At 42.1% G+C, this 13,805-nt stretch overlaps 1 gene segment (V, D, J or C); it reads left to right on the top strand.

The window, feature by feature from the left end:
* The first annotated feature begins 12,708 nt into the window (after positions 1-12,708).
* Positions 12,709-13,511, top strand: LOC144321267 (immunoglobulin heavy variable 3-48-like). The segment is given in 2 exon segments: positions 12,709-12,862; positions 12,966-13,511. Coding segments are annotated over 2 exon segments (558 nt in total).
* The last annotated feature ends 294 nt before the right edge of the window (positions 13,512-13,805 follow it).

Genomic DNA, 13,805 nt, shown 5'->3' with positions numbered 1-13,805 from the left:
TTGCCTGTGTTCTTCTCTAGGATTTTGATGGAATCTTGTCTCACATTTAGATCTTTCATCCATTTTGAGTTTATCTTTGTGTATGGTGAAAGAGAGTGGTCTAGTTTCATTCTTCTGCATGTGGATGTCCAATTTTCCCAGCACCATTTATTGAAGAGACTGTCTTTCTTCCAATGGATAGTCTTTCCTCCTTTATCGAATATTAGTTGCCCATAAAGTTCAAAGTCCACTTCTGGATTCTCTATTCTGTTCCACTGATCTATGTGTCTGTTTTTGTGCCAGTACCACACTGTCTTGATGACCACAGCTTTGTAGTACAACCTGAAATCTGGCATTGTGATGCCCCCAGATATGGTTTTCTTTTTTAAAATTCCCCTGGCTATTCGGGGTCTTTTCTGATTCCACACAAATCTTAAAATAATTTGTTCTAACTCTCTGAAGAAAGTCCATGGTATTTTGATAGGGATTGCATTAAACGTGTATATTGGCCTGGGTAACATTGACATTTTCACATTATTAATTCTGCCAATCCATGAGCATGGAATATATTTCCATCTCTTTGTGTCTTCCTCAATTTCTTTCAGAAGTGTTCTATAGTTTTGAGGGTATAGATCCTTTACACAATTTCCTTATCCATTCATCTTTCAATGGACACCGAGTTTCCTCCACAATTTGGCTAATGTGGACATTGCTGCTAGAAACATCGGGGTGCAGGTGTCTGGGCGTTTCTTTGCATCTGTATCTTTGGGGTAAATCCCCAACAGTGCAATTGGTGGGTCATAGGGCAAGTCTATGTTTAACTCTTTGAGGAACCTCCACACAGTTTTCCAGAGTGGCTGCACCAGTTCACATTCCCACCAACAGTGTAAGAGGGTTCCCTTTTCTCCACATCCTCTCCAACATTTGTGGTTTCCTGCTTTGTTAATTTTCCCCATTCTCACTGGTGTGAGGTGGTATGTCATTGTGGTTTTGATTTGTATTTCCCTCATGGCAAGTGATGTAGAGGATTTTCTCATGTGCATGTTGGCCATGCCTATGTCTTCCTCTGTGAGTTTTTTCTTCATGTCTTTTGCCCATTTCATGATTGGGTTATTTGTTTCTTTGGTGTTGAGTTTAATAAGTTCCTTATAGATCAATGAAACTAGCCCTTTATCTGATACGTCATTTGCTAATATCTTCTCCCATTCTGTAAGTTGTCTTTTAGTCCTGTTGACTGTACCCATTGCTGTGCAAAAGCCTCTTATCTTGATGACGTCCCAATAGTTCATTGTTGCTTTTGTTTCTTTTGCCTTCACGGATGTATCTTGCAAGAATTTTTCAGACAAATTGACAAAAGAGTTTGAGGGTAACAGAAAATCTCAAGAAGTTTCTTCAATGAGCACAAAGCCTGACCAGGGGCTTGATCCCAGGCAGTTGCATCATCATCTCATCCGAAATCAAGAATCGATGGCTAACAGAATGTTTCCCCATGGGCATCATCCATGGGCCAATTTTTTAAAGAATGCATTTATTTATTCATGAGCGACACACAGAGACAGAGACATAGGTAGAGGGAGGAGAAACAGACTCCATGCAGCATGCCTGATGCTTGACTTGTCCCCAGTACTCAGATATCATGCCCTGACCCAACGACAGACACTCAACCACTGAGGCACCCAGATGTACCCCTTCAATTTTTTAAACAAAGATTTTTTCTTCCATGAGAGACATACAGAGAGAGACAGAGACACAGGCAGAGGGAGGAGCAAGCTCCATGCAGGGAGCCCGATATGGGATTTGATCCTGGGACTCCAGGGTCACGCCCTGGACCTAAGGCCAGTGCCAAACTGCTGAGCCACCCAGGGATCCCTATCAAGTGATTTTAAACCAGAATCAGGGATCTCTGGGTGGCGCAGCGGTTTGGCGCCTGCCTTTGGCCCAGGGCGCGATCCTGGAGACCCGGGATCGAATCCCACGTCAGGCTCCCGGTGCATGGAGCCTGCTTCTCCCTCTGCCTGTGTCTCTGCCTCTCTCTCTCTCTGTGTGACTATCATAAATAAATAAAATTTAAAAAGAAATAAACCAGAATCAATACCCATTCTTCTGAAGCTAGTTAAATAATATAAATTGAAGGAAAACTTCCAGACTCAGTCTCTGATGTCAGCATTACATTCTCCCCCAAATTAAAGACCCAGTTATTAAGGAGAATTACAAAAGATTCTATTGATGAATATGGATGCAAAAGTCTCACCAAGTTCCTAACACTAAGATCCAACACTACAAAAATACTAACCAGAAGGGAAAAGGATCTATAGTCTCAAACTTCTAGAACACTTATGAAAGAAATTGAAGAAGACACACATAGATTGAAAACATTCTATTCTCATGGATTGGAGTTATAAGTATTGATAAAATATCTATGCTACCAAGAGCAATTGACACATTCAATGAAAACCCTATCAAAATACCATGAACTTTGTTCTTGGAAATAGAACAAACAATCCTAAAACTTGTAAGGAACCAAGAACGATCTTGATGAAACAAGACAATGTTGAAAACAACCCAAAGCAGAAGGTATCACAATTGTGGAGTTCAAAGTTTTGATCATCAAGATGGTATAATATTGGCAGTAAAAGAGGCAGATAGGTCAAAGGAATACAGTAGAGAATGCAGAAATGGAAACACAACTCTACGGTCATATTGTCTTTGACAAAGCACAAAAAAGAGTATCCACTGGAAAAGGACAATCTTTTCAACAGGTGGGGTTGTGAATATTGGGCAGTCACAAGTAAAAAAATGAACCTGTGCCACATTCTTACAAGTGACACAGAGATAAAAATCCGAGTAGATGAAAGTCCTAATTGTGAAGCAGGAACCCATCAAAATCCTAGATATTTGTGACCTCAGGTACAACAGTTTCTTGCTACTCAAGTCTTTAGAGGGAAGGAAAACAAAACCAAAAATAAACTATATGGATTCCATCAAGGAAAGGGCAGTTGTACAGCTATGGAAACACTCAACATAATTTAAAGACAACCGATAGGATGGGAGAAGATATTTGTAAATTGATCATCAGATTAAGGCTGGTTTCCAAAATATAGAGCACAATTATCAACCTAAACAAACACAAAATGAAAAATCCAATCAGAAATGTGCAGAAAGGGATCCCTGGGTGGCGCAGCGGTTGGGCGCCTGCCTTTGGCCCAGGGCGCGATCCTGGAGACCCGGGATCGAGTCCCACATCGGGCTACCGGTGCATGGAGCCTGCTTCTCCCTCTGCCTGTGTCTTGCCTCTCTCTCTCTCTCTGTGACTATCATAAATAAATAAATAATTAAAAAAAAAGAAATGTGCAGAAGACATGAACAGACACCCTCTCCTGATATGAGATCCCACCTCACATCATATATTATGTAGCTCATGCACATGCACAATGAAATTCATTGTCTCCTGAAGGTCTGCCTTTTACGAACTCCGTGATTAGACCAGACAATGAATCCAACAGAAAAGAGGGAAAAAACTTTCTGTCCCACTGGAGGATCTACCAGAGAAACTGGCAGAAAAAATAAATGAATGTGAGGCAGGGCAAGATGACAGGAGTAGGGGTCCTCAACTCACCTGGCTCCGTCAAATACCTAGATAAGTTACAAACCATCCTGAACACCTACTAATTTGACCTGAGATTTAAAGAGAGATTGGCCAGAACACTACAGAGAGAAGGGTTTTCACTTCTAACAATGTAGGAAGAGAGAAATAATAAAACAAAAAAAAATCAACTAGGGGAGGAGCACCGAATAAGCCCATGTAAGGCCCACAGCTAAAGCCTCCAGAACAGGAAAGTCCAGCCCTGGAGAAGCTGGAACATTATAAATCCGGCCTGTGTCTTCCCATACAGAAAATTGATTACTAGGAAAATTGGGCAAAATCACAGGAGGGGCATTGAAGCATCCAGTTCCCAGTGTCAATAATAGAGGAAATGAGTCCAGGGGCAAGTGCACCAAATGTGGGATCTCAGTAAAGGGCTGAAACACGCGCCAAGCAGGGCATGTAGGAGAAACCAGTCTGTCCAGGGGCTGGGGGTGGGATCTCAAGAGGGAGCTGTCTGTGTCCCGCTGGCTTCGGGAAACTTGATCCATGGGAGCACGATTCCAGCAGCCAGGGCCCTGGATCCCAGAGCACAGAGTGGATACATACCAGGAACCTGGACTTCCCCTGGAAGAGAAGGAGATGGGGAGGGCACAGGACAGGGAGGACTCTCATGCCACTGGGGGCCCTGCAAGCTGTGCAGACCTGCACCCACAGGCCAGGCTGTGAACATCTAGGCCAGTGCAGACTGGGAGTCTGTGGTAGTTACTGAGTGGAGCTGATTCCAGGGTTCGAGAACTGGCTGCCACTGTGTTGCTCTTCCTCATTGTTTCACCTTGTGCCTGGGAGAGAAGGGCTGCCAGGGAACAAAGGACTCACTCACACGGTAAACAGCCCCCACTATGCCCAGCACCCAGGAAGGGTGACAGGAGGGAAAATGAGTGGGAAACATCAGTGAGGTTGACAAACTGAGAGACTCCTAACTCTGGGAAAGAACAAGGGCTAATGGAAGGGGAAGTGAGTGGATGGTTTCAGTGATTTGGCGATGGGCATTGATGGGATGAACACTGGGTGTTTGTTATAGGTTGGATTCAAACTTCAATAACAATATATAATAAGGGCAGCCCTGATGTTTCAGAAGTTTATAGCTGCCTTCAGCTCAGGGTGTGATCCTGGACCCCAGGATCAAGTTCCACATTGGGTTCCCTGCATGGACTCTGCTTCTCCCTCTGCCTGTGTCTGTGCTTCTCTCTCTCTTTGTCTGTCATGAATAAATAAATTATATATATATATATATATATATACGTACATATATTATGTACATATATATAATTCAGATAAATAACATCTTATTGAAGAAGAAATGGGTCAATGAAGAAAAAGAATTTAAGCAAAATTTTGATCAATGAAAATTAAATCATGACTTGTTAATGCTTTGGATACACCAACAGCCATCCACAGATGGAATGACTGACGACTACAGGTCTTCCTCAAAAACAGGAAAAGTCTAAAACAAGCAAGATAACCCTGCACCAAAGAGGCAAAATAAAAAGATCAAAGAGAGCCTAAACCTAACTGGATAAGAGAAAAAATGAATATTAGAGTATAACTTAAGTATATAGAAATAAAAAAAGGCAAACAAACTTAGGAGCTAATAAAATGTAAATATTAGTAAGTGTAAGAAATCATGAGACAGATTTGATAATTTAAAAGTGAAAGTACCCAAACTAAAAAATCATGAATGAATGAGGAGAGATCACAACAAACACCTAAGAATTACAAGCAAGTATAAGAAGAAATTTTGAGCAGTTATAAGCCAATTTATTGGATGATCTGGAGAAATGGATGCAATCCTAGGAACACAAAAACAACCAAAACAGAAACAACAATGAATGGACAAACTTCACAGAACAATTACCTGGAAATAAAAATGAATCATAATTAAAAGCCTCCCAAAAGCAAGATTATATGGACAGATGATTCCCCAGGGAAATTCAACAAGAACAATCAGTATCTATTCTTCGAAAACGATTCCAAATAATAGAAATTGAAGGAAAACTTCCAGACTCATTTTCTGATGTCAGCATTACCTTGATCCCTAAACCTAACATCCCAGTAAGAAGGAGAATTACAGAAAAATTCCATTGGTGAATCTGGATGCAAATTTCTCAGCAAGATCCTAACCAGGAGGATCCAATAGTATATTAATAGGATTATTCACAACAATGAAAAAAATGGGCTTAATTCTTGGGCTGCAAATGTGGTTCAGTATGTGTTAATTGAACAGTGTGATAATCCCATTAATAAAAGAAAGGATAAGAGCGATTTTATGCTCTCAACTGATGCCCAAAAATAATTTGACAAAATATATTATTCTTTCTTGATAAAAATCTTTTCCTGTGTACGGATAGGGGGATAAACCCAAATTCATAAAAGCCATCTGCAGAGGCTACACAAAGAATGTCATCCTCAACATGGAAAACCTGAGACCATTTCGCCTAAGGTCAGGAACATGACAGGATTCTGCACTGTCACCACTGTTATTCAACATAAAACTAGACATCCAAGCCTGAGTAGTCAGAAAAAAAATCAAAAGTCATGCAAATCACCAAAGGAAAAAAACAAACTTTCACTCTTCACAGATGACAAGATACTTTAAGGAGAAACTGCAAAGGCTCTATTGAAAAACTGCTGGAACTGATACAGGAATTCAGCAATACCTGAGCATATAAAATTAATGCAAGTAAGTCAGTGGCATTGCTATATACCACAAATGAAAGAGAAGAAAGACAAATCAAGGACAATGAATCTCATTTATCATTGCATCAAAAAATTCATATAATGGGAATAATCCTAACCAAAGAGGGAAAGGACCTAAATCTAAAAATTCTAAAATACATAAGAAAGATATTAAAGAAGACACAAATATATAGAGAAACATTCTATTCCTATGGAGAACATTCTATTCCTATGGAGAGGGAGAGTGAATATTGATATAATGTCTATGCCACCAACAGCAGTCTATGCATTCAATACAAACCCTATCAAAACACCACAAACATTTTTCTAGGAAATGGAACAAACAATCCTAAAACATGTAAGGAAACAAAACAGATTCTGACTAGGCAAAGGAACATGGAAAAAAACCCAAAGCAGAAGGCATCACAGTTGGGGATTTCAAAGTTGTGGTCATCAAGACAGTATAATTGTGGCAGTAGAACACGCACATAGGTCAATGGAATAGAATAGAGAACCCAGAAATGGACACACAGCTCTGTGGTCAACTTATTCTCGACAAAGTACAAAAGACTATCGACTGGAAAAAGGACAATCTCTTGAACAAGTGGTGTTGGGAGCATTGGACAGCTGCAAGTAGAAGAATGAACCTGGGCCACATTCTTACACTCCACACAAAGATAAACTCAGAGTAGATGAAAGACCTAAATGTGAGTCAGGAAACCATCAAAATCCAAGAGATTTTGTGACCTTGGGTACAAAATGTCCTTGGTACTCAAGTCTCCAAAGGGAAAGAAAACAAAAGCAGAAATGAACTTCATGGACAACACCAAGGAAGGAGCTGTCCACAGCTATGGACGCACTGAACATAATTAAAAGGCACGTAAAAAATGGGAAAATATAGAGACGCCTGTGTAGCTTGAGCATCTGTCTTTGGCTCAGTGATCCCAGGGTTCTGGGATTGAGACAGCATCAGACTCCCTGTGGGGAGCGTACTTCTCCCTCTGCCTGTGTTTCTGCATCTCTCTCTCTCTATCTCTCATGAATAATAAATAAGATATTTGCAAATCTATCTTCAGATTAAGGCTGGTTTCCAAAATAGAGAAAGAAATCATCAAACTTAACTACTACAAATTGAAAACTACAATCAGAAATGGGCAGAAGACATGAAGAGACACCCTGTTCTGAGTTGAGTTGACGACTCTCATCTTATATTAGGTAGGTCATCCACATGGAAAATGAACTTTATTGTCTCCTCTAGGTCAGCCTTATATCAACTGCATGATTAGAACAGACAATGGATCCAAAAGAAAAGAGGGAAATGTTTTCTGCCCCATACTGTAGGACCTACCAGAAAATCTGGCAAGAAAATTACATAAAAGAAATGAAAAATTGGTAAACTGAAAGAAAATAATTTGTTTGCCTATGTCAATGTCTTAAAAGAGTCAATGAGTAAAAACCTCACATAAAAACTGGAAGAAATAACTCATGAGTTCAGGAAAAAATAAGGATGTAAAATAAGCAACTAAAATAAAAGTATGTTTCTACAACCTGACAACAAATTACCTATGTAAAATTAACAAAATGATTCATTTTTCACTGGTATCAAAAATAAATATTCAGGATTAAAATTGACTAAGGATATAAAATACTCTGTGGAAAATGACCTACATTAATGAAAGTCTTTTTTTACATAAATTTTTATTTATTTATGATAGTCACACAGAGAGAGAGAGAGAAGCAGAGACACAGGCAGAGGGAGAAGCGGGCTCCATGCACTGGGAGCCCAACGTGGGATTTGATCCCGAGTCTTCAGGATCGTGCCCAGGCCAAAGGCAGGCGCCAAACCGCTGCGCCACCCAGGGATCCCCTAATGAAAGTCTTTTGAAAATGCAGCCAGAAATGCAAGGATAACTCTGTTTACACGTTAGACCTTCATATAGTCATAGTGCTATATACACAAATTGCTAGAGAATTGTGGTGCAACACTTGTGTTGACTTTTAAAGACTCGAATATAAGTCTGGAGCTGGTTATATACTCAGAGGACATGCAAATAGGGCCTTCTCTCCACTGATTAAAGCAGCCCAGCCTCAAACCTGCAGCTGGGAAAGGAGTCCCAGCTGCAGGATCCCCAGGTGACAGTATTCAGTGATCAGGAGAGAATAGAGGCAACTCACCATGGAGTCTGTGCTCAGCTGGGTTTTCCTTGTCTCTATTTTAAAAGGTAATTCATGGAGAACAAGAGACCTTGAGTCTGTGAGTGGAGGTGAGTGAGAGAAACAGGGGATGTGGGACAGTGTCCTCACCAGGATGTCTTGTGTCTGCAGGTGTCCAGGGTGAGGGGCAGCTGGCGGAGTCTGGGGGAGACCTGGTGAAGCCTGAGAGGTCCCTGAGACTCGCCCGTGTGGCCTCTGGATTCACCTTCATTTCCTATACCATGAGCTGGGTCCACAAGGCTCCTGGGAAGGGGCTGCCGTGAGTCGCATGAATTTATTCTAGTGGAAGTAACATGAGCTATGCAGACGCTGTGAAGGGCCGATTCACCATCTCCAGAGACAATGCCAAGAACATGCTGTATCTGCAGATGAACAGCCTGAGAGCTGAGGACATGGCCATGTATTACTGTGTGAATGATACAGTTAGGGGACCTCAGAGTGAGCCCAGACACAAACCTCCCTGTAGAAGGGGATCGGGACCACCAGGGGGTGCACAGTCCTCACCACTTCTCTCTTGAAGGCCCAGGAGCAGGTGCAGAGGGAGGTTCTGAGAAGACTTCCTGTCAGGGTCTGGGATTCCTCTCCATTGATCAGTTTCCCCAGGGAGCCTCTCTGGACAAAGGAATTTGTGCTGAACTATGCAAGGTCCTATTTAGAAACTTAGTTTATATAGGAAAACAACTTCTTTATATGCCCCAAAGACAGAGTTGCTTATATCTATTTAATATTTTTCCTGAATATATTCCTAAAAAATATTTAATATTTTTCCTAATGTGTAATAATATACACATAACTCCATGTGCCTTATCTTTAGTTGGATCAGCAATGCAAGAGAGGTGGTCGGGGGAATGGGGTGACAGGGTGACAGGAACTGAGGGGGGCACTTTAAGGGTTGAGCACTGGGTGTTACGGTATACTTGGCAAATTGAACTCCAATAAAAATATACATTAAAAAACAGACCATGCACCCCCCAAAAATCTGACTTCTAGGTAAATGAGAACAATGATTAAAGAGAAGCAGCAAAATTTATGAAGTGATAATGAACTTGGATCGAGGACTTACCCAGACTCTCAAGTGCAAGCTATCCTTTTACCAAGGTCACCAGCTGGTTCAGATGGCCAAGTGTACACTGTGTGCTCAGAGACCAGAAGTTTCTACTGGATCCATGAGGTTCATTAGGGCAAGAAGCTGTATTGGTGGACCTCCCACCTGCAGGGAATAACTCATGGATCCTTCAGGTGCTGAAGGATCATCTCACTGGGTGTGACCTCTACCATCCCTGTGGTGAAACCTAAAGTCCATGTGATGGGAGGAGGAGGTGGGGTCTTCAGGGAGCACTTAGGTCATGAGGCTTAGTCCCATTGAGGAATCAGGTCCCTTATACACCAGGACTGGGAAAGCTCCCTGACCCTTGCCCCGTATGAGGTGACAGGGAATGGAAGCCTAGGACATGGGCATTCTCCAGGCATCATATCTTCCTGCAGCTGGACCTCAGATCCCCAGACTCAAGAACTGTGGGAATGAGTGTCTGTTGTTTAATCCACTCTGTCCATGTAAGTTGTTTCAGCAGGGGGCACAGGAACATTAGTGACACATTAGTGACACATGAACCCAAACACCAATGCTTTGGTGTTTCCAGGAGTGATGAATGTGATGACCCTGAGGGATTTGAGTGCCATCATCTCCTTATGGATTTGTGTCATACTGACTACTGTGACTCGTGTGCCTCAGCTACATTTAGCATTTGACTTTTTACTTCATATGCAATCCCTTTTGTAAAAGGTCCCTGAACCATCCAGGTAACAGGACCTGGTGACGACAATATCTAACAGCTCTGCCATCCTATCCCATAGTTTACACATTAATGCAGCTGAGAGTGCAGTTGTGTCAGGAAGTTAAGTCCACCCATCATAACTCAGCCAGTGTGGCAGCCCCAAATGAACTTAACATGAGGAGTGGCCCAGCTTTGTCCAAAATCAGCATGATTTGTGCATTTATCTCCTTTTCCCAAACTTGCACATCCAGGACTTTAATCATGAGAGGATGAAGGAGAGGGTGGAGCACAGAGGTTCCATAACACTTTGGAGGCCCAGGACCTAGGTGGATGTTTGATGAATGTGTAAGCAGACTTTGGGGCAGAAGGTTGTTCTACCTGCAACACAACCCTCTCTCCTGACTGTGTCCAGGACCCTGGCTAGCCCTTTGAAGACATTCTCCACATGGGAGCAAGAGGAGCCAAGGCTTATTGAATGAGATCCCATTCATCCCTTATTGAATGAAGTCCCAAAGGTCACTGCAGACCCTGTTCCCAGGAAATCCCCAGGAGCTAGGACTCACCTTCCCCTTTCCCAGTTTCATAAAAAGTCAAGTCACAAGTGCACGGCCTCAGCTGGGAAATAGATGGTGCCCAGCCCTCATGTATTTGCCTTTTGGTCCTCCTCACCTAGGACTTACCAATTTTCTTCATTTCTTACATTTTCTTAAATCATTTCTGTGGATTCATGACGACATGGACTCAACCTTCTGAACTGAGGTCCCTGCTGTCCTGAGAGCCAGGTACCATGGAAACTAGAGCAACATTTACAATCATAATAACACCTATGGTCAAGCCAAAAGGATCATTTACTCACCTGGGGCACATATGGTTCTTGGGAGGAACAGTCTCAACTTAGGTGGAAAGGGTAGGGTTATTGTCCCCTTCTCACACAACAGGAGACACGGAGCCCCAACTACGCAGGCACTTCCATGGTTACTAGCTCCAAGATGAGCTCCCACCACCTTCCAGTCCCTAATTCCACATGGGAAGTATGAGGATAAGGGGGCATCTGGACATGTGCTTATGGGATCCATCTAACCATCCTGGTTCTTCACCTTGATTTCTCCATCCTCTGATTATGAACAGTTGACTCTATATCAACAACTACATGAATTTATATTTAAATTTCAATTCATGTATTGTACTCATTTTATTAGAATATCCCTTAGTCAAAATCATTATCTGCCTGTCTTACATACGTGATAATATCACTCTCAGATCACATCTGCACTTGCCTGTCTGCAAGGTTTAGAATTTCTCCCAGAAGGAGCAGAAACTATCTTCCCCCAAGTGAGTCCAAGCCCCAAATGTCTCTTCTTTCTTGGATCATGAGGTTTCCCCAGGATCTCTGAGTGTTTCTACACCATCCTGGTGGCATGATCTGGTGTTGACAGTATCTCTCAGCTCTTCCATCTTATCCAGAGTTTACACGTGAACTCCCTGGTAGAGCAACTGTTTCAGGAAGTGAAATCCAGTCATGGAAAGTGAGTCCCCTGACCGCAAGAAATAAAACTCTGGTGGGAACAACCCCTTCTCTGTATCAGGAGGGAAAAAATGATCCTCAGAATCAGAGTAGGGAATGTAGGACCCAGAAGGCTCTGCAAACAACCCTTGTCGTTCTTCACTCATTAAGTGATCCAAACACAAATCCTGGTCTTCAATATCTATAAATGCAATGATGTATTGTCTAGGAGACAGAAGGGCTGCCTCAGCAATCATTGTCTGGGTGTCGTATTTTACATAGCTCATGCACGTGGAAAATGAAATGAATCTCTCCTTACATATGTCTTATATCTACTGATTTATTAGATGATAAAAAGAAACCAGAAAAACAGAAGAGAAATATTTCTAATGCAACAGGTTGAAGACATACTGAGGGAAATTAGGCAATTAAAAAATTAATCAGGAGAAGGAAGAAAAATTGTTTCCATATGACATGATCTGCTAAAATGGCAATGTCTACAAATTCCACAAACTCTAGGAATTAATTAATGATGTCAGGGAATGTTCAGGATATAAAATAAACAAATAAAGCTATGATTCCAAAGACTAAGAAAAATTATCTATATAAAATCCTATATAAAATTCATAAAATATGACTTTTGCTAACATCAAAAAATATTTAGGATTAAATTTCAATAGAAGATAAGATACCATATTAAAAATGATGTATTTTGACGAAAGGCTTTTTTTTAAAGAAAAGAGAAATGAAAAGATTACTATGCTCCCAGATGAGAACATCATATTTCCACAGTGACATCTGCAAAAAGTGATCTGCAAAGGTAATGCAATCCTTGCTATTAACTTGTTAAAATCGAGTTGTGGTCAGAAGCTCAATATATACTCATAAGACATGCAAATAGGACCCTCCCTCCGCTGATTAAACCAGCCCAGCCCTGACCCTATAGCTGGGAGAGGAGCCCCAACCCCAGGATCCTCAGGTGACCTCATTGAGGGATCAGGACTGAACACAAACAACTCACCATGGAGTCTGTGCTCTGCTGGGTTTTCCTTGTCGCTATTTTAAAAGGTAATTCATGAAGAACAAGAGACCTTGAATATGAGAGTGGAGGTGAGTGACAGAAACAGAGGACGTGGGACAGCATCCTGACCAGGATGTCTTGTATCTGCAGGTGTCCAGAGTGAGGTGCAGCTGGTGGAGTCTGGGGGAGACCTGGTGAAGCCTGTGGGATCCCTGAGACTCTCCTGTGTGGCCTCTGGATTCACCTTCAGTAGCTATGACATGAACTGGGTCCGCCAGGCTCCAGGGAAGGGGCTGCAGTGGGTCGCATACATTAGCAGTGGTGGAAGTAGCACATACTATGCAGATGCTGTGAAGGGCCGGTTCACCATCTCCAGAGACAACGCCAAGAACACGCTGTATCTTCAGATGAACAGCCTGAGAGCCGAGGACACGGCCATGTATTACTGTGCGGGTGACACAGTGAGGGAACATCAGTGTGAGCCCAGACACAAAACCTCCCTGGAGAAGTGGATCAGGACCACCAGGGGGTACACACTTCTCACCACTTCCCCCTTGAAGGCCCAGGAACAGGTGATGAAAGTTCTGGGCAGGTTTCCTGTCATGGTCTGGGGCTTCCTCCTCATGGAGCAGGTTCCCTACGGTGTCTCTCTAGACCCATGATTCAGTGTCTCCTTATAAACTTTCTAATTTTTAACGTTTGTTTTTATACACAGTATTGTTTACATGTGCTAAAGACAAATCTCCTTACACTTCTCTCTACTGTCCTTACACATCATTTAATGACTCATATCTCAGTGCACCTCAACTTGTCTTTTAGGAGTTCCACCTTTATACACTGTTCATTAGAGAACTTCCCTGCTCAGCGTGCAAGGTTGGTAGAAGCAGCATGAACCAAATGATGGACAGGAAACTATAGACGGATCAGGAGTAGAAAGCAAGAATGGGAACTTTTGGAGGTATCACTATAATGAACCAACCTACCAGCTTT

The sequence above is a fragment of the Canis aureus genome, chromosome 9, assembly GCF_053574225.1.
Source record: "Canis aureus isolate CA01 chromosome 9, VMU_Caureus_v.1.0, whole genome shotgun sequence".
NCBI lineage: Eukaryota > Metazoa > Chordata > Mammalia > Carnivora > Canidae > Canis > Canis aureus.
Note: the sequence above shows the minus strand (reverse complement) of the source record. Positions and strands in the feature narration are given on the sequence as shown.